The sequence below is a fragment of the Lampetra planeri genome, chromosome 54 (genome assembly GCF_965212315.1).
Source record: "Lampetra planeri chromosome 54, kcLamPlan1.2.h2, whole genome shotgun sequence".
Classification (NCBI taxonomy): Eukaryota; Metazoa; Chordata; class Hyperoartia; order Petromyzontiformes; family Petromyzontidae; genus Lampetra; species Lampetra planeri.
This window is the reverse complement of record NC_136160.1, coordinates 7,596,144-7,621,988: the sequence shown is the minus strand read 5'-3', so window position 1 is coordinate 7,621,988 and position 25,845 is coordinate 7,596,144. Positions and strand designations below refer to the sequence as shown.

Sequence of the window (25,845 nt, the reverse complement as noted above, 5' to 3'; positions counted from 1 at the left end):
TTGTTGAGCTATCAATTGTGATAGCCAGGTTGCTTCTGAAGAGCTACATAGCTGAGTGAGCCTTACCTGGTAAAATAAAAACACTTTTTTTTTTTTACCTGGCCACCAAAGGAGGTGGAGGTTGCTACACCCCCCCTCCCTTTGTCGTTCAAACGCAATCGTGCTCCGAGGTGACACCATTTAGCAGGAGGGCAATGGAAACTCATCCTTCGACGCAGCAGCTCAACATAGGAGGCATTTCACATGCATGTTTTAGGCTGTATTTTCAGTACTGGAATACAAAGAACAATGAAGAATAGTCTCACTGCAGGCAGTTACAAGCTGCCGTCTCGCACAGTAGAAACCAGTGTACACATACATACCTTTACAGGAGCACCATTAGCCATAGAATAGCAGCTCGCACTTTGGAAGGTCAACGCTCTACCCTCTGCATATGCCGTTGCAAGATTCATCTCTTGTTATATCGTTGAGCTAATATTCGTTAGTAGTTTTTAACTACGCTCTTTTTAGACAAAAAAAAAACAGTGTTACGTGGGGGTGGGCAGTAAAAAACAAAGAGAAACAACGTGGACGACGCAGCAAGCCATGTAAAATACCTCCTGTTCCAGCCATGGAAGGTTCTCTCAGAACGGGACGCTTCGCACACGGGTCAGCTCAATGGAATGCCTCCGCACAACAATAACGACAACACAACGCGTAACAACACTTGCGGGCTTTGCGTCGCGCAAACGCACGTTGAACGTTGAGAACATTCGCTCCTGAACGCATTGGTGGGACTACACCACTGTCAATGGCAGGCGCTCTTCGCAGGGTTTCAATCCGACCTGGCCGGGCTTTCTTTATTTTTACTCTAACCCGGGCCAAGGCCTTCCCCCCCCACCCCCAATGCCCACACCTTGGTCTCAGATTGTTGGTCATAAAATAGTTTTGAGTTTTATTTTCAACGCCCACAACAACCGCGCGCGAGTTTTGTGCACGGGCAGCGGCAAGGCACCGCATTGAGAAACACCTTTGGCTAGCTCGAGCGGCGATGGCGCTTTCCTCGGGCTTGAACGCCAGCCCGTGGCCAATGCCGGGACGTGGTTCCCCCCCCCCCCCCCAACAAAACTAAATATTGCCCCGCAGACGTACGTAACGCTTTAGTGTCACAAAACGAAGCTACCACCCCCAACCCTGCTAGCGCCGTGCAGGCACCCACCGCCACTACCCGGTGCCCCGCCACCGTGCCGGAAGCCAGTTCCCCACGGGACGGGGCGGGGGGGAGTGGCGCCTTAAATCGGCACTCGGCTACGGCGACCCCCCCCCCCCTCGCTGGCGTTGAGTTGAGCTCAGCTGCGGCTCGCAGCCCACGGTGCAGGCGGTAAACAAGTGCGCACGTGTGTGAGAGTACGAGTGCGAATGTGTGTGTGTGGCAGAGGATGTGATGGTGTACGGTAGTGTGCTACTGTGTAAGAGTGTGTGTTAAGATATTGTGTGAAAGCGTGACGGTGTAATATGATAAAATGGTGTGGTAGTACGAAAGTACGTGTGTTTCGTTACAGTGTGGTAGTGCGCTTGTGTGTGTGTAATAAACAGAGTGCGCGCCCTTGCGACAGAGTTCCTGCCGTAATCAAGCTCTCAAGCCGGTGCAGCGACCGGTCAGTACGGCCTCGTGTACACCCTGCGTTCTCCGCCAGGGCCCTGCCCGTAGCCCGGCGCTCCCAGGCGCTGCGTGGCGGCGCCGGCGCCCGGCTGGTGCGGTATGTACGGCGTGAATTCCGCTGGTGCCACGGCTGCCGTGCCGTCGCATGCCTCCGTTGACCACACGGACGGCGGGAAGACCGCTGGCGCTGCAGAGTCTTCGTACCACGGCACCGGAGGACCGGCGTCCGGGTACGGAGCCGTGCTGGTGGGCACCAGCGTGGAGGCGGCCATCCACGGCGATTTGAGAGGCCACGTTTTTGTCTTTTCCTAGTAAAAGGCAAACGCAGTGAGGCGGAGAGACGCCGTCAATAACGTGATTCATTATCCATGTCATGACTATCCTTGTTTTGCCAAGAAAGCCTCTATGGGTCTCAAGACTCTTACAGGAGGGGGTTGGTATTGCCATGTGTAATCCCAATGGAATAATTTCCAGGCAGTTTCATTTGCATTGTATGGTTTTTTTTGCTATGGGAGGGAACCGGGAGGAAACCCACACACAACAGAGGGAGAACATACAGACTCCACAGAGAAAGGTGCTCAAGTCGGGAATGAAACCCAGGCTTTTCTTACTCCGATGCAGAAGTGTTACCACTGTGCCACCCTGCTAACCGACGTCAAAGAGTTGCGAACGCCGAGTGTTTTCACTAACAAATATGAATTGTGTACGACACTTAAAAATATAATGCGTCGCAATGCGGCGTGCCAATTTTACCGCCCAGCAGCTTGGGAGTTCGCATCGCGTGTCAGAAAAATAAAAAAACGGATGCGCTGAAGAGCAGCAGCGGGTCACGTGACCCTCGCAAGCCCCAGTGAAGAGGCTTTCGGTAATATTTTTTAAGCTGAACAACGCGTTCACAGTTCCTGGCGAAGCTCCCAGCTTGTGGAAGATAAAGCATCAGAGGACAACGTGCCGAACAACACGCAGGGTCTGGAGCACATCCCAGAACACAAATCTGAGAGATGTTTTAAAGAACAAAATACGTTGGCGGTTACCTGCGAGACGGTGTCTGGTGGAGCACGGGGCATGGACAGCACGGCCGCGACTTGCTGCTCGCCGCTGCTGTGCCGCCTGCGATCGCGCGCACACACACGGCATTCATCACCACGCTGGCTACCGCACAACAGCTGGGGCAAGTGAGCACTGCAAGTGAACCTCTGTGTGCGGTTTAACGGTGCAGGTCGGCGAGATGTTGGGTGTTGATGTTGAACTTCTTTCGCGCCGTACATCGCCAACCGTGCTAATAGGAGGTGCCAGCCGACGACGATCGCAATAAACTCCCAGATCGTTGCCTGCGCTCGACGAGACAAGACCTCTGCGTTGGGAGATGACGTAAAATTGCATTGCAATTTCACGGAATGCACATAAACATTTCGCTTTGGCTAAATGAAAAAGGAATGCACCCAAACTCTTCAGATCTCGGGTGCGAAGCAGCGGTTGAGTCTGGATAGTGCTGTGACAGGCCGACCAGCAGGCCTGCAGGGCCACGGTGCCATCAATAGAGGGTCAACGCAGGAAAATCCATTGTTGCGCAGGCAGTCCACCCAGAGATACGAACGTCTGACTTACGTAAATGCACAAATAACGACTTGCGAACGTTCGGTCGAACTTATGAACCAAACCGCGGAACTATTTTGTTCGGCGGAGCGATCTTCCACGAGATGTATTGAGTCCCGGTATACCGCGTGATGCAAAGACAAAGACCCCCCCCACCCCACTATAGCCTTAACAGACTGTTGGGGCAAGTGCTGTTAGCGAGCACCTGTAGAGAAGGCCGGCAAGCACACGAAGGGGGTAGGTGGTCAGCACCATGCCCGTCCACCACCCGCGTTGATGCAAACCCTTTCCCAAAATGAAGTCAGCATTAGGACTAAAGGTAAGTGAAAATTAAACTGATGTTTTTCCTTATCATGTTACTTTATATTATGTTTTATTTACTATACTGTATTTATGACAGTATTACATGCAAATGTACAAATATGTTATTGATGAGTTGAACATTGCCTCCCTTTTTTGTTGAATCTAATTGTACGTACAGCATGCACAGTACACATACAACTATAGACTGAATTCCGAGATACGGACAAATCGACTTACGAACGGATCTCGGCAACGTAACCCGTTCATAAGTTGAGGACTGCCCGTTACTTTACACCTATGCTGCCACACCATCGCCAACTAGAACCGACCAGCGTGGTGAAGTATGGTCAACTAACCCATGCACACACCTGCACGGTGCGGGGAGGGGGCATCAACCAGCAATAGACCTGACGCAAAAATGGGCTGCAGATTAACACGAAAATGCAATGATTTAAGCCGATGTAACGAGGCGTTTTGCACAAGCGTCCAGAGTCAAAACGCCGTGCCCTCATCGGGACGGATTATCGCGTAGCGGAGGAGTTAAGGGAGCTAACTTCTTTCGCACCGTACGTAGCCAACTGTGCTAATAGGAAGTGCGGAGGTAAGAACAACAAACTATGGATCTCTGTGTGAGTATGAAAGTATGTTTAACACATCGCGACCAATAACATCCATAATAGAGGTTTTTGGGTTAGATCGCGTAAATATATAAATGTGTCGTTAAAACCTGCCACCACCCGACACAGCCAACTAGTAAGGGTTCAATTTCGATAGATTCTCTAATTAGGGCAGCGTACAATACAAAGGCAGCGTACTTCAATCGAGATTACCTTTGGTAGGGCTATTTTAATAAACACAATAGTCAGGAAGGTCAAGTTCAAAGGGCTCGCATAATGCACATGCATAATGTACGTTGCCTCAGTAATCCCCCCCCCCCACATTGTGCAAGAGCGCAGAAGCGTGGTCAACACATCTACGCCTCTATATAAGGAACGAAACAGTAAGACTTCTCCACAAATATGGCTGTCGCCTGATTAAGTTAGTTGTAATCACTGGCGAAACGTCGTACTCAGATTGTAAATGTTGTGGCTTGGCTCTCCAACACACCGGTTAGTGCTGTACTAGTGATGAATTGGCACGTTCTGTTGACGTGACAACCCTTACTAGTTGGCGGGTTTTAACGACACATTTATATATTTACACGATCTAACCCAAAAACCTCTATTATGGATGTAGGTACGTACGTTGAACTTATTTCGCACCATATGTAGCCAAACGTGCTAAGCAGGTGTGGGGGAAGGACAACTAAACATAAAAAGCAGTTCTAAAAAAATTAGTTTTCAATCTAGACGAATTAAAAGTGCATAGCTCCAGTGGCTGCCTAATATCGGAAGGCAGAACGTTCCAGACGGCCGCAGAAGCGCATCTAACAGTGTGCGATCCGGTAACCGTCTTGGTTCAACGGCTATCCAAAAGCCGCTGCCAGGACGACCGGAAAAACGAATCTAAAACATCCCAAACGATGGTGTCGGCTGCTCAGTGTCCGCATGCGGCCTCACCGACGCTGGCTCACGGCCGCCACCAGGTCTGGCCCCGAGAACATGGAGAAGCACGCGTGCCCGTTGGCCGGTAGGGCCTCCTCCCCGTGTTGGGTCGGGCGCCCGCCCAGTCCGAGCCAGCCAGCTCCTGGCGCCACCCTGCACAACGCACCTCCGATTAGCACGGTTGGCTAGGTACGGTGCGAAAGTTCAACATACGTACAAAGACAAAGATCCCCCCCGTTGTAGCCTTAACGGACTGCAGAGGCAAATGCTGTCAGCGAGCACCTATGAAAGCCGGCACAGCACACGAGGGGGTGGGTGGCCAGCACCACGCCCGGCCACCTTTGTCTTTCTAGTGTCCATGTTTACGTACTCATTGGGGGCTGAGTCGACCTAGGGGAGCCCCAGGATCGGTTCAGATAATCGTCACTGGTGTTGGTGACCGTGAGCGGGAATCGAACTCGGGTGGCGGGGTTCATAGCGCACTAACAGTTGCACTACCGCTCCCCATCCTAGACAACAACCGCCATTCACCACTAAGTGGCGGTGACGTCACCACGGCGCTTGTGCCAGGCTATGTGCACTTTAAGGCCACGTGAAGTATCGAACGCCCGCTGGCAGTAGGTCACAGAATAGACCCAAGTGCCATGGGTTGACCGAGATGACTGGCCGATGCACAATCCTAGACAACACAGGTACACACAAGCGCACACGCAATGGCACCCATCTCCCTCTGACGGTGATGGCAAAATCAATGCGGTTGTGCACTCGCGATGTGGATGATGTGGGCGATGTGGGCGATATGAGCGGTGCGGCTGCCATGGATGGGGCGGTCGCTGCGGTTGCTGCCGGCGCTGCAGCCCTTTCTCACTTGGGCATGAACGAGTCCTTGCACTGCCAGGCACGGGCGGCCTCCCCGATTTCACGAGCTGCCGGCGCCGACTGCCACTCTCCCGCCGCCACCCGCCTCCCCGAGTGCCGGCTGCGCCTGACTGCTCGGTGCCGCCCGGTGGCCCGGGCCGTGCTGGTGCTGAGACGACTTCTGCTGCTGTTGGTGCTGCAGCACTTGCGCCAGGCCCGTCACGTAGCGCGCGTACTCCGGGTCGCCCTTGACTGACGTACGGTGAGAGTGGGGCAGGGGAGAAGGCAGGCGCCATTAGAAACCAACGCTGCTGCTTGGAGGAGCTCCGTTGGCTCTCGGTTACCCGTGGGCGGATGATCTGGGTTGCTGATTAACCGTACTTGCAAAAAAATTACCAAACCGTGTTCACGGCTGACGGTTTCTATTATGAGAAGCACCCTCAGTGATACGCGGTTTATGTGGTGAATTAGCCACTTTAATTCGGAACCAACCACAACAGTGAGTTCCCAGCTCATCAAACCCTGCAAAAAGCACGACAGCAAATCGTCGAAACAATCCTCCATTGCGTTTTCGCGTCGTGCCGAGCGCTGTTTGGCATTGCGTCCATTTTGCTCCGCATGCCGGGGGCCTCCTTTCAGGAACCGAATTGTCGGACATCGCCCCGAACAACACACAGCACATCCCGAGAAACACACACGGAAACAAACGGCACGACCGCTAAACCTACGCCGCGCGGTGGTCAACTCGTCACCTGCGGGGTCGAGGGAGAGGAAGGCTTCGGGGACACCGCACAGACCGTCCGGCTGGAAGCGATTGGGCCACGTGTTGTTCCTCACGTGCGCCGTCTTGGCCGTGCCCTCGCCGGGCCCCGGCCCGAGCCGCCCATGCAGCTCCCACGCCGACCAAATTCCAGCTGCCGCCTGCGCCGCCTGCGCCGCCTGCGCCACCTGCGCCGCCTGCGCCGCCTGCTGCTGCGGAGTCAGCGGTGGCGGCAGGGCGGCAGCTCCGGAACCGGGGCCGTGAGGCGACCCCTTGAAGAGCGTGGTGGGGCCGAGAGCACCCAGCATCGGGGGCGGGAAACCACCGCCAGCACCGCCGCCGCTGCCTCCACCGCCGCCGCCGTAGCGTGGTGGGAACGACGCTCCCGGGTCCGGCGTGCGGCGCTGGTTCATCGGCGACGGCTGCTGCGACTTGCTGAGTCCGACGCCCGACAGGAAGTCTATAACCTCCTGCATCTCCTGGTCGCTCGGCAGGTTCAGCCCCGTGCCCCGCTTGACGCTCGATCCCGCCACCGCGGCGGCGGCGCCGGTCGCGCCGCCACCAGTGCCGCCACGTGCCGGGCTACCGGAGGACGCGAGTTTGGCAAGCGGTCCGGAGGCGGCCTTCCACGAGCCGGCGCCACCGACGGCGGACGGCGGCACAAAGGCGCGCGCCGCCTTCTTGTCTTCGTCGTGGCGGGAGGGGCCGCTCTTGGCGGCGCCCTGGAACGTGACGGAGGCGGCGTGCTTCTTGGTGAGGCGCGAGGTGAGTCGCGAGAACGTCTTCTGGAAGCCGCCGCTCGGCTTGGCGCTCGCCGCCGTGCATTCTGGGAGCTCGGCCATGCTGGGCGAGTCGGCCGCCTCGCGCCTCAGCAGCAGCTGGATGCAGGGCAGCGCCTGTGCCCTGCGAGCGCGCGCATGAGCACCAGCCTCGTCAGCTGGATCAACGAGAGCCCAAAAGATTACGCGAGGGGCGTAGCCACACTTTACCCCACCACAGCCAACCGCATGTGACCTGCATATAAATAGAGTTGGCAACTAACGACACACCAATTTAAATCAATTGGAGCGCACGCGTGAATATCTAAATGTGTTAAAATGAATTGCTAGCTTATGGGATAATGTTCGATTTAAGGGAACAGAGAGAAGAAAACGTACGTTTGAGATAAACACATTTTTTTTTTAAACAACACAATAACAAAAACGCAGAAGAGCTAATTCCGTCAAATCACAGCTCGGAATCGTAAAACGTCACCCAACCAGCGGAGACTCTGGCAAATGGCCACACGCTCGGCGAATCGCACCACCGCCTATTTGACGGGCGGCCCGGACGCCTACGGTGACCGACGGGGTGCCGATCATAAACGAGCGTACGGCGTCAGTTTGTGCTGGTGGCGCGACCCCCCCCCCGTTGTGCCCACCCACCTGCCCGCCCGCCAGCGGGCCGGCTCGAGCGTGGCGGTGTAGAGCACGTCCACCAGCGCCACCGAGCGCTCGGGGTCGAGCCACCGGCGCAGCAGCGACATGGTGGCTGGGTCCTCCTTCACGCACCTGTGCACACCGACGGGACACACCGCGACGCACCACGACGCCGTTACTGCCGGGATGACCGTGACGTCATTGCGCACAGTATAATACACGGGGATACCCCGATTTAAAGTCTGTTAAAGGCTATAACGGGGGATCTTTGTCTCTGTTGGTCCTAAATTGTATTGGACTCCACAAGGGGTTTTGACTGCGGGCCACACTTGATGTGTCTGCTGATACCTGGTGGCACAATGTGACAAATAAAAATATTGCCACAAGAACCAGGGTCATGCCCCATTCATTCCGACAATCGCTTCCTAATATCGGAAGAGCCTCACCAGGTGGACGGCACCTGCACGACGATCTTGTCGCCCTCCTGGCTGATCTGAGGCGTGTACGCCTCCCGGTTTTCCACCTCGGCTGTATCAACCACGACCTACAACACACACACGCGCGCGCGGGTGTATGCCAAGTGGTGGCACATGCACGAGCACAAATGTACGTACTTACATGCACAGACACGGGAGAAAACACACAGGTGGGCATCTAACATCGGGAGGGATAGACGTCATCTCGGTTGAAAGATGCCGCGATTGACAGACAGAAGGATGTTGGACAAAGACGGTCACCGCATCGCACGCTTTCAGATGCGCTCCTGCGGCCGTCTGGAACGCTTTTCCTTCTGATATTAGGCCAGTTGAGCTATATGCACTTTTAAATCATCTAGATTGAAAACGCATGTCTTTATAACTGCTTATTGTGTATAGTTTGTTGTCCTTCCCCCGCACCTCTGATTAGCACAGTTGACTACGTACGGTGCGAAAGAAGTTCAACATACGTACATACGGAAGTGGAGATATGCTGCAAGGAGCTACCAGCGAAGGAAACGCTTGTGGCCTGCAAGAGACCAAAAAGGACCAAGTGAATAAGTCTCACCAGCCCAGCCTGGCCGAACAACAGCTGCACGGCCGTCTTGCAGGCTCCGCGCCACACCGAGGGGCACACGTGTCCCAGCGTCTCGCGCCCAAGCTCCTCCTCGGCCGCCAGCGTCTTGTGTCCGGCGCCGCCAGCCACAGGAGCTCCATTGGCCCCGGCCAACGTCGTCGCCGCCGCCGGCACCCCCACACCGTTGGAGCCAAGTTCGCTGCCGGGGACGATTTTCACGGTGCCGCCGGCATCGCCGGCGCCGTCACGTTGGCTGGAGCTGCGCGGCGCCGTCGTCACGCCCAACGCCTCCTTCAGAAATGCCCGCATGGCTTGCTGCAACGCTCGTGAAAAGAAACGACACCGGCGGGCTTTAGGGGTCGGCGAGGACAGTCTGGGGGGTTGTCACAGTACCGAGCCGGCAGCGCTCCGAGGCTGGGTTTGAATCCAATACGGAAATTCACTCAGCCAGCCACCCACCCACTCACCCACTCGCGAACCCAGCTGCTCAACCACCCAAATGCCCCATCCACCCAGCGACACTGCCCCCACCTATTAGGAAACCACTGGGAGTTGTGTGCAATTCTAAATCCAGACTGCAAACTAATTTCTTTAGAAATGCTTTTTGTGCTTAGCTTTTTGCCCTTCCCCTGCACCTCCCATTAGCACGGTTGGCTACGTACATTGCCCAACAAGTTAAATCCGCATGCGTACTTACAGAAGTGGAGAGACACTGCAAGGAGATACCAGCGAAGGAAACGTACATACACATCCACTCCACCACTCACCCACCCCCCAGCCAGCCAGCCAGCCCAGCCACGAAGAGGCCACCGCTCGTACCATCTTGGCAGCGAGGTTGTCGGCGGTGGTGAGGCTGCTGGAAGGCACGCCCTTGAGGTGCACGCTGCCGATGTGCAGCGACACGGTGGGCAGCTCTAGGGCCACCAGGGCCTCCGACAGGCGGCTCATCCCAGCCTGCTGGGCCTCCGCCTCGATGCAGCAGTCCTGGGCACAACAACCACGGTCGGTTAAATCCAATGCCAGGTCAAGGCCTCACACCAGGCGGTCGCCATCCCTCAACAAGTTTTGCAGTGCGACACACGCACAAATCGATTTCACCACTGCACCTTCTGCGGTGGCCGTATTTTCGGGCATGTTCACTCCCAACCTTAATGCTCAAACAATGGGCATCACAGTTCCCACAGTGACGTGTCCTGCCCAAAAGCCCGCCTCTTACTTTTATTAGCAGTACCCCCCCCCCCCAAGTGAGGGGGGAATTAAGACGTCGCTTAACTGCAACTGCGGGGAAAAGCGATGGATCACTCACAGCGCCGATCAGTGCCCAACACAATTTTTGCAGGAGGTACAAACGGAAATCATTCACCATCAAATATTTCTCCAAACCCAACACGTGCGGTTACAAACTCAGTGCGTTGCATTCCGAACGCCAGACGAAAGGTTTGTCGTACTCCCATTTGTGCTGTTGCATTGGAAGCTATGTTGTAGTGTTATTGTTGTGCACCTGTGGTCCCGACCGCACCCCCCACTGTCCGCCAGCAGTCTTCGCTCACCTGCAGCAACTCCTCGGTGTGCGCAGGGCTCCGGTGGAACCCGGCCTTCATGGAGAATTCACTCTGGTGCAGTCTCTCCAGGGCCTGCATGTATGCCTACAGAGCAAGCGGGGCAAGTGCCGGAAACACGCCAAATATTACCGCCACCGCTCCCAGCGCATGCCACCACTACCACGACGCACACCAATTCACACCACCAACACAACCACCACAACAACCACGTCCTTCAACACCACAAGCGCAAGCACCGTCACCTTCACCACAAGCGCAATAACCAGACATGTAGAAGGATAATTTTAATGTATTAAATTAATTTGCATGTAATTTAGTTTAAATAGCCATTTAAGAAACGCAAAATCATGCTAATAGCATCTTTCATGCGCAATGCTGTCTCGTCACGGTGTGTTCATTGAAGTGGTTCAACTCAAGGTTTTTTTTTTGGTTTGTCAGGTAGAGAATTCCATACAACACACCTCCTTTAAAGTTAACAATACACCTCCTTCAAATACCTGTTCCCCTACGTAAAAAAAAGTATTGTTTACACAAAGATCCCCCGTATAGCCTTAACAGACTGAAGGGGCAAGTGCTGTTAGCGAGCACCTATGAAGGCCGTAACGGTACGAGGGGGTGGGTGGCCAGCACCACGCCCGACCGCCTTTGTCTCCCCAGTGGCGATGTCTACACACCGCACCAGGTACTAATTTTGAGGCCGAGTCGACCTAGGGGAGGCCCGGGACCGGTTCAGATAATCGTCTCTGGTGTTGGCCGCGAGCGGGAATCGAACCCGGGTCACTGGGTTTATAACGCAGCGCGCTCACCGCTGCACTACGCTCCCCACATTGAAAGTCAACGAATACAATGTTTACACACCTCATCAACCACACGCATCATTACTGGCCTATCAAGAGCATACATCTTACCTATAAATGTCATTGTTTGTCTGTCTGTCCATGTGTGTGTGTGTGTGCGGCCGAAATTTGTAAAGGATTTGGCTCGTAAACCGTGGGGTTTACGCTTAAAAGAAGTTGCCAGGTAGCATGCCATAAGCCCCGTCCTGGAACAGCGCTATTCCGATTTCGCGTCCGTCACCTTTAAAGTAATTTAAATAGCGATTTAGTGCTGTTTTCGTTTATTTATTACATAGCGCGCTCGACCATACCAACTCACACGCGTTCGGTGGGGGGGGGGGCAGGTCCCTACCAAGTCAAACGCATTTGGTGGGGGGTGAGGGGGGATTTCTCTTTCGTGTGGACACTGCGCAAGGTAACACACACACAGATTTACAGCTCCCTTCAAACATTTGTTACCATCACTGTTAATTCATTACAAAATTTCCTTTTATAGGTTAGATTTAATGACAGGGATGAACCAATGTTTTTGAAGAATAGCCTTTTCTGTACTCTTGAGGCATAAGCAGCAACGCAATATCACTTACTGCACAGGGGAAAACCAATAAATATACTCAATTACGTCATCATATTTACACTTGCCCCCTCAGTAGAGGGGTTGAGCAGTGATGTTATGTCAATTACGCTTGATTGGTGGGCATCGGCTCATAGTTACAGGTAGGTGAGGTTCATTTTGTATTCGTTGACTTTCATTAATTTTCCGCCCTTACTCGCAGCAAATGTTTGCACCTAAATCGCAGTCGCTCCTAATTACATACTTATTATACACGCGTGCATTTCCCCTCTCCCTTGCTTCTTTCGCTAAAGTCACGTACATAGAAAACTATTATTTACAAACTTGTTTAGTCTATATAAAAGTTAGAGTGTGCGTGTGTTCGTCCATGTGTGTTTAAGTCGATGTGTGTGTGTGTCAGTCGATGTGTGTGTCAGTAGATGTGTGTGTGTGTGTCTGGCAAAACAACCTCCTACCTCCTCGCGGTGCCGGACGGGCAACATTGTCGTGGGCAGTGCTGTGGGGGGAGGGCCAATGCCCATTGGCCTCTCCCCTCATGGCGTCTGTGACCACCACAGTGGCTAAACGGGGGCTCTGGACGGGTGCGAGGGGCTGGTAACCCCTCCACCTTCAATTAACCACCACTAAACTACGAAGTAAACATAAACCTGTAATTAATAAGCTTGTGCCGGAGGCCCCGGGGGGTCAGGCTTTTATGACGTCTCCTGGCCAAACCCCATTTGGCGGAGCCAGGAGATTGAATTTTAACCCTCGGGGCTCCTCCAGAAACAACGAAAAACCATTGCGGATGGCCACGTGGAATGTTCGAACGCTCACTGCGGAGGAGAGGCTGCCACTCCTCTGTCGGGAGCTGGACCGGTACCGCCTGGATCTCTGTGGCATTCAGGAGGTCCGGTGGACCGGTTCTGGCTCCTGCCACCATGAGGGGTGGACAGTCCTCTACTCGGGGCAGGAGACTGCCAAACAACAGGGTGTGGCTCTTCTTCTGAACAAAAGAATGAAGGGGGCGTGGGAGCGTGGCGGTGAGGTGTGGGAAGCTGTAAGCCCCAGGCTACTTTGGGCTCGCCTTCCCATCAACCAGAGGCGAGGAGTGGTGGTCGTGGTTACTTATGCCCCCACCGAAGACGAACATCTGTGGAGGGATGCAGGCAAAGCCGATGAGTCGGACGCTTTCTATGACCTCCTGTCACAGGTGCTGGCTAAAGTGGCCACTCGGGACAGAGTCATCTTGTTGGGTGACTTCAATGCCCGAGTTGGTCATGATACTGGCACCTGGTCTGGAGTGATTGGAAGGCATGGGCCAGATCAGCTCAATAATAACGGTAGGAGGCTGCTAGATTTTTGTGCAGCCCATGGGCTTGTAATTACCAACACGCTCTTCCGGCATCGGCGCATCCACACAACATCATGGATGCATGCCGGGTCCAAGCAAGAACATCTGCTGGACTACGTAGTGACGGACCAGCGGATGCGAGCCCATGTCCTTGACACCAGGACCTACCGTGGAGCTGATCTGCCCTCTGACCATCGACTAGTCATCTGTAAGATGCGCCTGCCATTCTTCCACTCCGGTGGTGGGTGTACACCCAGGATCCCATTCCAACCAAAAGTGGCCTGGTCTAAGTTAGCTGATGAAAGTTGCAAGCGAGAATTTCATCATCGCTTGCAGCTGGGGTTGGCATCGTCCCCCACTCCACCTGATGTCGAGGGTAAATGGGCGAGGTTTAAGACTGTGACTCATGCAGCTGCAATGGCTGCTTTGGGTACGCGGTCCAGACCTCCCCGGGAACCCTGGCTGACGGAGGAGGTGTTCAGGTTAATTGAGAAAAAGCGACAGGCCCACTCTCATCGCCTACAGCATCCCACGTCAGAGAATGAGGAGGTTTACCGCAGTCTTCGCTCGGAGGTTCGGAGAGCCGTGAGGCGCTGTAAGGATGGGTGGTGGTCGCGGGTTGCTGAGGAGATGGAGTCTGCCTCAGTGGCCCGCGATCACAAATCACTATTTAACTCCATCAAAAAAGTAACCTGCAGCGCCACACCTATTACCATCATTAGAGGAAAAAACGGTGATCCAATCTCCGACCCCCAGGAACAGGTTTGCAGATTTGCTGAGCATTTCTGTGAGGTCCTGGGGGAGGGAAAATCTCTCAGCCAGGAAAACATCATGGCACAAAGTGGGGATAACCCTGCTGAGGCTGCGGTGCCTCAAATATTGGAAGAGGTCACCCCCTGTGAGTGGCTGGCTGAGGTACCGGCTGTTGAGGAAGTACTGAGGGCGATCCGGAGTCTGAGACCAGGGAAGGCACCGGGCAGAGATGATCTCCCAGGCGAAATGCTGAGGGAGGGTGGCGTTTGTGCACAGACTGCCCTATATGACATCATAACAACAGTCTGGACCACTGGACGGGTTCCGCAGGACTGGAAGGATGCCCTGGTGGTCCCCCTCTTTAAGAAGGGGGACCGTACCGACTGTAACAACTACAGGGGCATCTCACTCCTCAGTGTGCCGGGTAAGGTCCTGGCAAGGATTATTCAACATCGCCTTGCTAGGCATGCTGAGGAGAGGCTTGCGGAGCCCCAATGTGGCTTCAGGAAAGGGCGGTCCTGCACAGATGCCATATTTTCTGTCCGTCTGCTACAGCAGAGGTGTAGGGAATTCCAAAAAGACCTACATCTCTGCTTTATTGACCTGGTCAAGGCCTATGATACCATCAGTAGGACTGGGCTCTGGGTTGTTCTTCGTGCTTTCGGAGTCCCTGACCCTCTGCTCACGATCATTAAGGACCTTCATGATGGTGAGCGGGCCCGGGTAAAACTACGTGGCCGGGAGTCGGAGCCTTTCCCTGTACACCTTGGGGTGCGACAGGGATGTCCTCTGGCTCCCACATTATTTAACATCTATTTCGACTGCGTAGTTCGTGAAGCCTTCAATAGCTGTACCGGGGGAATTACCATTTGGTACAGATACAATGGGAGGCTGATCGACGCCCGGGTGCGATCAAGGGATGGCTCCCTATTGGTCAACCACGTTATGTATGCCGATGATTTGGTAATAGCTGCTCATTCAGAAGAGGAGTTGGAGACGCTGCTGCTGAGACTGGAGCGTGCCACTAAGAGGTGGGGCCTTACCATCAGCCCCACCAAAACTAAGCACCTGCCTGGGTATTTTGTACCATCGGGCACTCCGCCCCCACAACTCCCAATCGGTGATGGGGCAGTTGTGGAGAGAGTAGAGAGTTTCCCATACCTGGGCAGTGTGCTCATGACCGGCTCCAGTTTATCAGCAGAGGTCTCACTCCGAATCAGTCGAGCGGCAATATCTTTTCATCGGTTGCGTAACGCTGTGTGGAAGCTACCTGGTCTGTCGCTCCGCACGAAGCTTCAGGTCTTCTCGGCCACGGTCATTCCCTCCCTTCTCTATGCTTGCGAAACGTGGACCCCCCTAGTGGAGCATCTTCGCCGGTTGGAAACATTTAGGCTGGCCTGCCTACGATCCATCCTGGGTTTAACCAGGCTGGATTGTGTGAGGAGCTCACAAGTCCTTGAAAGATCTGGGCAAAGTCCCATCAGTGAGCTCCTCCGGCAGGCAAGGCTGCGTTGGCTGGGTCATGTAGCCCGCATGCCCAGCCACCGCATGCCTAAACAGCTTTTGTTCGGCCGGATCGAGGGGGCTAAACGGGCGCGGCACGGGCTAGAGAAGAGATGGAGTGATGTGGTACAGGAGGACGTGGAGCTGAGTGGACTTGCCGATGACTGGTACCAGCGGTGTCAAGATCGGCCTCAGTGGAGGAGGCTCGTGAAGGACGCTACTGGGCAGTTGGAGGCAGTCGCCCTCCAACAACAACGGAGGGCGGAGGAGCGACGCTCACAACAACGAGCGGAGCGCCGGGTGGCTAAAGCACAGCAAGTTGGCACAGTAGGGGGCACAGGTGGTGCATCAGCCAGTCATCTCGGTCATCTCGGTCAGTCGACCCGTGGCACCTGGGTCTGCCCCGTGACCTCCTGCCAGCGGGCGTTCGACACTTCACGTGGCCTCAAGGTGCACATGGCCTGGCACAAGCGTCGTGGTGACGTCACCGCCACTTAGTGGCGAATGGCGGTTGTTGTTGTGTGTGTGTGTCAGTCGATATGTGTGTGTGTGTTTTAGTCGATGTGCGTGCATAGTTCCATGTGCGTGTGAATCTATGTATGTGTGTGTTTAAGTCGATGTGTTTGTGTGTGTGGGTCCATGTGTGTCAGTCGATGTGTGTGTGTACGTCGATATATGTGTGTGTGAGTCCATGTGTGTGTGTGTTAGTCGATGTGTGTTTGTGCAAGTCCATATGTGTGTGTGTGTGTAGGTCAATGTGTGTGTGACTATGTATGTGTTTGTTTAAGTCCGTGTGTGAGTCGATGTGTGTGTTAGTCGATATGTCTGTGTGTGTTAGTCGATATGTGCGTGTGTGTTAGTCTATATGTTTGTGTGTGTGTAGTTTCATGTGTGTGTGAGTCTATGTGTGCGTCGATATGTGAGTGTGTAAGTCCATGTGTGTGCGTGAGTTGATAAGTCAATGTCTGTGTGCGTCTATGTGTGTGTGCGTAAGTCAATGTGTGTGCGTAAGTCGATGTGTGTGTGTGCGTCGATATATGTGTTTGTGTGAGTCCATGTATGTGTGTGAGTCCATGTGTGTTAGTCAATATGTGTGTGTGTGTTTAAGTCCATATGTGTGTGTGTAGGTCGATGTGTGTTTGAGTCTATGTATGTGTATATAAGTCGATGTGTGTGTGCGTCAATATGTGTGTGTGTGCGTCAATATGTCAATGTGTGTGCGTGGTGTGTGTGTGTAGACAACTATTATTTAACGATTAAGTTCGTAATTTTTAAAACAATGTGTGTATCTAAGTACATGTTTGCGTGTGAGTCGATGTGCGTGTCTACCTCCATGTGTGTGCAAGTCGACGTGTGTGTGTGTCAGTCGATGTCTGTGTGTAAGTCGATGTGTGTGTGAGAGGTGATGTGTATGTGTAAGTCTATGTGTGTGTGTAAGTCTATGTGTGTGTGTGAGTATGTGTGTGTAAAGCTGTGTGTGTGTGAGTCGATGTGTGTATGTAAATCGATGTATGTGTGTGCATCCATGTGTGTGTGTAAGTCCATATGTGTGCATGCATCCATGTGTGTGTGTAAGTCCATATGTGTGTGTGTAAGTCCATATGTGTGTGTGTAAGTCCATATGTGTGTGTACGTCGATGTGTGTGTGTTTGAGTCGATGTGTGTGTGTAAGTCTATGTGTGTGTGAGTCGATGTGTTTGTGTAAATCCATGTGTGTGTGTCTAAAGTCACTGTCTGTGTTTTACTCCACGTGTGTGTGTAAGTAGATGTCTGTGTGTTTCAGTCCATATGTGTGTGAAAGTCAATGTGTTTGTGTGTGTGGGTCGATGTCTGTGTGTGTGTGTAAGGCTCGTGAAGGACGCTAATGGGCAGTTGGAGGCAGTCACCCTCCAACAACAACAGAGGGCGGAGGAGCGACATTCAACAACGAGAGGAGCGCCGGGTGGCTAAAGCACAGCAAGTTGGCACAGTAGGGGGCACAGGTGGTGCATCAGCCAGTCATCTCAGTCTTCTCAGTCAGTCGACCTGTGGCACCTGTGTCTGCCCCGTGACCTCCTGCCAGCAGGCGTTCGACACTTCACGTGGCCTCAAGGTGCACATAGCCTGGCACAAGCGTCGTGGTGACGTCACCGCTATTTAGTGGCGAATGGCGGTTGTTGCAAGTCGATGTGTGTCTTTTTCGCTCCGGCAACGCCGGGTACTTTCCGCGAGTAGAATATATAACCAAGAGGTGGAAAAAAAATCCCCAGGTAAAAGAAAAACGACGCGCAAAGGAAAATCAACTACGCAAACGACTGCGATTGTCCGCGGGGCAATGGAGCACAGCCGCGGGGCAACAGGGCGCGCACGCACGGCGCATCACCTGCAGCGCGTGGTCCACTTGGCTGTTGAGCTCACGCAGCTGCGCATCCGCCACGTGGTTTCCCTGGCAGCAGAAGAGCTTCTGCACCTCGCGGCCCACGAGCGTGCCGTCCGGGGCCCGCCCGCGGAGCGCCGCTGTGGCCTAGGCACACGCGCACACGGTGGTGGTGTCGGTGAGCACAGTCAGACCAGTACGGCCACCTTTGTTTCGCCGCATATGTATATAAAATGAAAAGTGTGTTGTTCGGGAAAAATGGAAGGAACTGAAAAGAGAGTAAGACCTAACAGAGAATGGGCTTGATGACATTCGAGTTTGGTGACAGAAAGGTGTGGCACTACTTGAGCGTATTGGCACAAGTGGAAACAAATGATGAAATGTGCAGTGGACACCTACGGAACTATCTGCCCATGGATCGTGATGATGGTGATATATGCACGTCTAGGCACGTGTGTACAAACCTCGCAAACGACCCCACATCCGCACTCATACAAAAGATTTCCCCGTAGAACCACAACGAACGGTTGGGGAAAGTACTGTTAGTGAGCACCCATGAAGGTGAGCAGAGTGCACGAGCGGGACGGTGGTGTGGCCGACACCACACCCGGCCGCCTTTGTCTCTCTAGAGTTTTACAACAAGGAGGAATTGACATAGGGGAGACCGTGGACAAGTTATGATATCGCTCACCACGTGAGAATGTTCATGTTAGAAGTGGAACGATTCACTCCCCCGTGATTCAATAAATTTCACGATTCGGAGTCGCAACTAGATCAACAATGAACCATTTTTCTCGGCTCGCTCATGCAGTCTTGTTTGTGCCTTTGTTTGCTCCATTAGCTTAGGAGGTAGCACGAGCACACGTGGAATACATGGAAACCATATATTGCGAGTAACCAATTCTCACCAGCACGATTCGACCCATGCGTCACAGTCGCGAAAATAGATTTTAATTTCCGAATCGAGACGCCGATGGAATCGGCTCAAGCGCAGGAAGCTTGCCGAACTGTCGCATCGCGAGAGCGCGAGGAGTGGCGACGTCTTGGGGACGGCATTTAACCAGCAGTGGAATAGCTCATGCATGGTGCTGCTGCTGACGATGATGAAACTTAATTGGAAAAGTGGTTGTAACGGCAGCGCCTGACCATACAACCGGACACCACCACCGCCGCACACCTGCACAGCCTGGCGCCAAGTCTGCAGGGCGTCGCGCTGCTCGGTGTCGGGGTCAGGGGGCGTCCGGCCGGCGTCCGGCGCCAGCAGGTCGCCGGCGAGCTCGTGGCCCAGCGCCCGCGCCACGGGCAACAGCGTCTTGACGCCCTGGGAGAGCACGCTGCACTGCAGCCGCACCAGCATCGAAAGGCAGGAGCCCATAACCTGGGACGGAGAAACGGTGGCAACAACACCAAACAACGCGGCAACCGTCACACCACGTCCGCGTCGGTTAAGTCGATGGGGAAAACAATGAATGAATCGGAGGTTGGAGAGAGCCGAGCTGGCACGGAGGCTCAGGTCCTGGCTCGAATGCAGGCAGCTGCACGTGATTAAATTGTGTCCTCAAGCGGAGAGAGTTGTATGGAGGTAATTAAACGTAATATAAATGTCGCATTTTTCAAAAACGGAATTATTTTCAGAATGCTGGTCATCCTTCAATACAGAAAGACTCTTCCCCCCACACCCCCGATGAGTTTTTGCTCGGCGAAGTTTTACTACCAGTGAGCGGCAAGTAATCAGGTCGAGTTCAAAATCCTGGTCAATAGAATAAGTATCATATCTATGGAACTTTTTGGCAGTATAAAAAAACGGCTCAACCCAAGCTATTAATACTCTGATACTTGCGTTGTCTATGTACTGTTTGCCTTTTGGAATTCTCTGATAGAACACTGGTGGTGAGACAAGGCTGTAAAAAGAAGTCTCTGGTGTAGGCCAATTAGTTCCAAAGACAATGCATGTATTATCAGAGTATGTTTGTTTGCATGTTTTGCCACAAGTACGTGTGGTTATTGCAGACTTGATGCCTTGCAAATAGGTATCTATTTGGTGTTTGAACATCTTAACACCTTCTGTGTTATTGCCAGAAGGGGTAAAGACTATTATTATTTTTTCAAAATAAATATAACTTTGTGGGAAAGCCAACAGCAGTTGTCCTATGGATAGAAATGCCCTGCCATGGGACTGTCATTTCCACCACTGGCTCTACAGGGCTGTTAACAGGAGACGAGCAACTCATCAATGCTCATTCGAGCGGCAGCTCCCTCCAACGTTCGACTTCCGAGCGACCGCCAATCGCCGCCGCGCCCACACCTGTATGTCCTGCCTCCCCCTCTCCGCGCCGTCGCCCGGCGCCGTCGGTCCCAGTCCCCTGGCGATCTCGGAGACCTCCGCGCGCACCAGCGCTGCCAGCGCCCCGGCCGTGCTCCGCACCACCTCCTGCGCCTCCGCGAACCCGACGGCCGCCTCGCCGAGCGGCGTCCCGTCCAGCGCGCGGCCAAACGAGGCGGCCGCCCGCGACCCCGCGGCGCAGCACGCGGCCAGCGCGTCCAGGTACGAGTGGACCTCCTCCGCCACCCGTTGCGCACGGGCGGGGCCCGGGGGCGACGCTGTCGGTGCAGCCGCCGACGGCGAGGCCGCCGTCGGCGCCATGGCTACGGTGGTGGTGACGGAGGCGGCAGTTGTCGCCGCCGCCGCCACGGAGGCATAGGAGGGCCAGTCGGTGAGGGTTTGCTGGTTCCCACCGACTGCCTTCCGCGGAGGCCCTCCGAGCGAAATCTGCGGCTTCATGGCTTCCATTGGCTCAGCCTTGTCCTAAGTGGCGAGTAAAAGGTGGACAGATGCTGTTTTAAATGTTTGATTTCACGTGGATTTGGCTGGATGAGAAGCCGTTGAAGAATGTTATTCATATGGTCTAGCGCCGACAGATGTTGCATAGATTAATAATCAGATGTATAATTTGTGAGATATACATAAAAGCGAGCGGGCTTAACTAAAATACACGGCTCCAAGAGACCACGGCCGTTGGCCATGACTAATGACAGCCAGGCGCGAACCAGCTCCTCAAACATCATCATCTCATACGGTCTCACAATGCAACAATCTGGCTCCTGTATGTACTACACTATTTTATCGAACAATTTTTTATTTTACCAATTGGCTTATCACGTAAATATGTATAGCAGCCAAATACTCTAAAACGCATGTTTCTAAATGTGGAGGGAAAAACGGGAGGACCCGGAGAAAAATCCACACGACCACGGGGAGAAAGACATACACTCCAAATATACAGGCATCAACGTCGGGATCGAACCCACAACCACCTGCACACCACGCGAGGGAGTTAACATCTCGCCACCGAAGCGCCCTATGATACAGTAATCGCTCCATCTCCAAGGTGGACCAATTCCCTCCACCGGCTGCCACTCCGCCTTTAAGTCTCCACCACGAGCCCTCATCCCCCCTTCTAGCGACGCGTATTTGTTGTTTGCAATGAGATCACACCACTCCTGCAACTGCCAGAGGAGCTACCATTCATCACGATGTTCAAAAAGGGAATAAAATTAGAAACCACGCTGTTATTCTGTGGCTCGGTAATGTAAAATTTGCTATGGCCAGAGGGTGAATCTTATGTACACTTAAACAATGCAAACATAGTACAATGTTGCATATCCAAACATCATAGACTCGGGGTTGGTCGGGGGCGCCTGCGGAGCACCTCAACCATTTACGGCCTTCGGCCAGAAAAGTCACAAAAAAATTGCACACGAACGACGCATTCATGCAAGCACCCGATGCTCCGTCTTGAAGTTTTGAAATGTAACATCTTTGAATTGTATTATGTTTTGAATTAGATAACTTTATTTCTTCATTAAAAGCTTATATCATCTTACATCTGGAAGATTTAATTGAAAATGACATTTCGTGTGAATTTTCTCTCATCGTTAAGTAGATGGCCTTGCTGGGGGTTCGGTTCAATGCGGACTTTCACCTGTTTGGGATTACGGGATCGAGATAAGGCGACATAGCTAGCCGTGCGAGAACATCGCTGTCTGCAGATCGATTCCAACGTAATCGAACGTCTGTCCCTGCGCCTCCGTCGTTCATGCAGTGGGCGCGTAGGTTTGCAGCACCCCCTGCATGAAAACGACGGAAAGTGCAGCGTTCATCACAGATAAAGTTGTGCGCTTATATCATACATACTCATTAGCTGCTAGTTTCCAACCCAGTGCATCCTTTGCGCATGGTGGGTGCGAGTGTCATTCACAAAAGCTATCTTTTCAATGCCACGCCTTCTTATTCTCACATCAGTTCACGTACTCCTGAAGCACAGTAATGCACCTTCCCATGTTTAAGGCAGTTCACACTTTTTTGCACAGTAACCTGTTTGTGCACAGTGGCGCAACTGACATTTTCTATAAAATTTCAATATCTGACCTTTTTACATCCACCTATATAAATTTAGATTTAAAAGTGCATGACAGCTCCAGTGGCTTCCTAATATTGGAAGGAAGAGCGTTTTAGATGGCCGCAGTAGCGCACCCGAAAGCTCGCGATGCAGCGACAGCCTTTGTCTGGTGGCTAGCGAAAAGCCACTGCAGCGAGGATCACCGGAGTTTCCGTGATGGTTTATGCAAGAGTACTTGCACTGCAAATGTTCACCATCCGAGCAACAAGTTTACGCCGTGAAGGCCACCTCGGCCGCATCGCCTGGGGTGTTTGAAGCGAGTGAGCGAGCGAGCTTGCCAAAGGGGCAGGGAAGAGGGGTGGGAGCGAGGACACTGCTCAGGAGCCACCTGTGAGTGGAGGTGACGGCCCGGGGCTCAGCGACTGCGCGACCCGGCCCGGCTACGACGCGGCATGGCCCACGCTCGTCCGTGCGGCTCCTGGCCTCCTCTCACACGGGCCGCCCAGCAGCTGTTACTGCTGCTGCGTCTGTCCACGAAGGAAAAACATCGCACACACGCACACCCATCAGCATCGTTTTCCTGCTGTCAAGAGGAATTTTCCGCAAGTCTTTTGTTTTCAGGATGCTTGCGTATCCGCTCTGTCTGTTCATCGTTTGCTGGTCACTCCTTGGCACAGTTCATGAGACAGCAACAGCACAGCTGAAGTGGATTTCTCTTGAGGAGTGCAGTGTCCTGATATGCGGTCACGTGAAAACGTTCTACGAATCCAAGCGGCCTCACTGCTGATGAGACTCAAAAAGTGGAATCTGGTAATCATTGTCCAGAAAACCAATCGGCTGATGGGAATAAATACATATTTCATTATTATGTCAAGAATTGGACTTCAGTCTGTTCAATTATAACAGTAGAAGTTCATGCTCCACGGTGAGGCATGCAAACGACGAATGTGTCGAATATATATTTTTTTCAAAATATATTTGCGCTTTTATGCTCCACTGCCAATACGTTCCCAAAATATTTGTACATCAACTCGCTTCCTTTCGTTCCACCCTGCTCCGCTCATAGCCACCCCCAACGCTCATCTCCTTTCTGAAAATATATTTCTTTTACAACAACAAAAAAAGCCGTTCCGAAGCTTCCAAAAATACACAAAGTTCCCCTCTATTTACAGAGGGCATCTCGTGACGCATTATAATTCCACATCGTATTGCGTAACAGCCTCAAAACAAGTACAAACGTGTTCTTTTACTACGATTATTTATCTTCACAGAGTAAAACGCACAATTATTATGCTTAATGATAATAATCAAGCAGCGTATTCTTGTCGCCTTCTTAGCTTTAAAATGACGCAATGGGCGTCGTGCTGTCACAAGATGAAGAAACGTCCACTGGGAACTCTGTCAGAAAGCATTCACCACGTCACCACATGGTAGCGAACGGCCTCTGCAGGACTACTTCGGAGGTCCCGTCCAGCTATGTTTAGAATCACCCCGATCTCGGAAGCGAAGCAGGTTTGCTTGGGCGTGGTTACTGCTTGGATGGGAGATTGCGTGAGGAAACCTGGCGTTGTAGTCCTTGGGCTGCGAGCTCGCCAAGAATACACGGCCGTAAGGCAAGTGGCGAGGAGATTTTAACTACCTCGCCTAGTATACAGGGGCCGTGGGTTCGATCCTGAACCTGACGCCTGCTGTATATTTGGAGTTGGCATTTCTTTCTCCCCGTGGTAGCGTGGATTTTCTCCTGCTCCTCCGATTTTCCCCTCCACAGTTAGAATCAACACGTGTTTAGAGTATTTTGCTAATGCTATACATGTTCCACATAAGCCGCTTCGTTGAGCTATCATTTGTGGCCTGGTCGCTTCTTAAAAATAGAGCTACGTAGCTCAGTGGGGCCTTACTTGGTAATAACATTTTTTTTATTTTCGTTTTTTTCAGAATAGCAACAGATTCATAAATCCAACTGTGTGGCGAAGCCAACCTCTCGCGAATGGAAATGAACGTCCATCCCAATGTAGCAAGGACCCTCCCGAAGAAAGTATTAAGGCGCGGTGGAGATCTCCTGGGTAAAACAACAATAATAATACAAGTGGCGCTGATATCAGAAATGTCCCCTTAGTCCACGCACCGCTTTGCGAAATCCTCACAGGATAAAAAAAAACAGCGCGTCCGCTCCACAGAAATCTGACGATCACAGCAACATCGCTCAGAGCTGGAAGAAGCCGAGGCAAGCGACAACACCGAAACGCAACAAGAGTCGTCAATTTGTGACCGAGTCGCGTCAACTCGCCTCAATCGAAGAAACCCAGCTTAGTCACTGCCAGGTGAGCCTCAAGATTGGAAACTTAGAACGTAAGAAGCGAGGCGACGCAATGTCAGCCGGCTTCGCGACCACCGAGTCAACACCGAGGGGAGCCGGGGAGGGAGCGGCCGCGGCGTCCGTAGCGTGCCGATTCCCGGCAGGGAAACTAGGCAAGACCGGGGTGAGGGGGGGGGAGGCCGCGGACTGCTCGGAGGCCTGGGCGCACTCGGCTTCCCGACCGCTTCAGGCGAGAAACTGCGGAGGAGAGGACGGGAGAGGGAGCGGGGAAGACAAAGGGGGCGCGGCAATGGGGAGCGAGCGCGACGCGCGCGGACTTGGCGTTACCTCGCTCAGGGCGTCCCCACAACGAAGCGTAGCGCCGCCATGTTTGGGCGCGACCCCCGGCGCGTGTACACCGGAAGTGGATCCGGATCCGGTTGCCGCCCCCCCCTCATTCTGTCACCCCCCCCCCCACACAGTCCCCCCCCCCCAAAGTCCCTCCCCCCACAGTCCCCCCCCACAGTCCCCCCCCCCCCACAATCCTACCCCCCCCCACAGTCCCCCCCCACAGTCCCCCCCCCCCACAGTCCCCCCCCCCACAGTCCCCCCCCCTCACAGTCCCCCCCACCGTCCCCCCCCCACAGTCCCCCCCCACAGTCCCCCCCCCCACAATCCCCCCCCCACAGTCCCCCCCCCACAGTCCCCTCCCACAGTCCCCCCCACAGTCCCCCCCCCCACAGTCCCCCCCCACCGTCCCCCCCCCACAGTCCCCCCCCCACAGTCCCCCTCCCCACAGTCCCCCCCCCCACAGTCCCCTCCCCCACAGTCCCCCCCCCACAATCCCCCCCCCCCACAGTCCCCCCCCCACAGTCCCCCTCCCCACAGTCCCCCCCCCACAATCCCCCCCCCACAGTCCCCCCCCACAGTCCCCTCCCACAGTCCCCCCCACAGTCCCCCCCCCCCCCACAGTCCCCCCCCACAGTCCCCCCCCCACAGTCCCCTCCCACAGTCCCCCCCACAGTCCCCCCCCCCACAGTCCCCCCCCACCGTCCCCC

The 25,845-nt window shown here is 53.8% G+C and overlaps 1 protein-coding gene across 1 annotated transcript; it reads right to left on the bottom strand.

The window, feature by feature from the left end:
- Window positions 1-246: 246 nt before the first annotated feature.
- GARRE1 (granule associated Rac and RHOG effector 1) lies at window positions 247-25,209 on the bottom strand. The gene is given in 16 exon segments (XM_078617546.1): window positions 247-1,950; window positions 2,677-2,752; window positions 5,101-5,238; window positions 5,954-6,045; window positions 6,047-6,195; window positions 6,696-7,606; window positions 8,128-8,253; window positions 8,568-8,665; window positions 9,166-9,489; window positions 9,994-10,158; window positions 10,725-10,820; window positions 18,098-18,238; window positions 19,269-19,469; window positions 20,397-20,897; window positions 22,880-23,018; window positions 25,136-25,209. Coding segments are annotated over 14 exon segments (3,315 nt in total). The 5' UTR covers window positions 20,883-20,897; window positions 22,880-23,018; window positions 25,136-25,209; the 3' UTR covers window positions 247-1,638.
- Window positions 25,210-25,845: the final 636 nt, after the last annotated feature.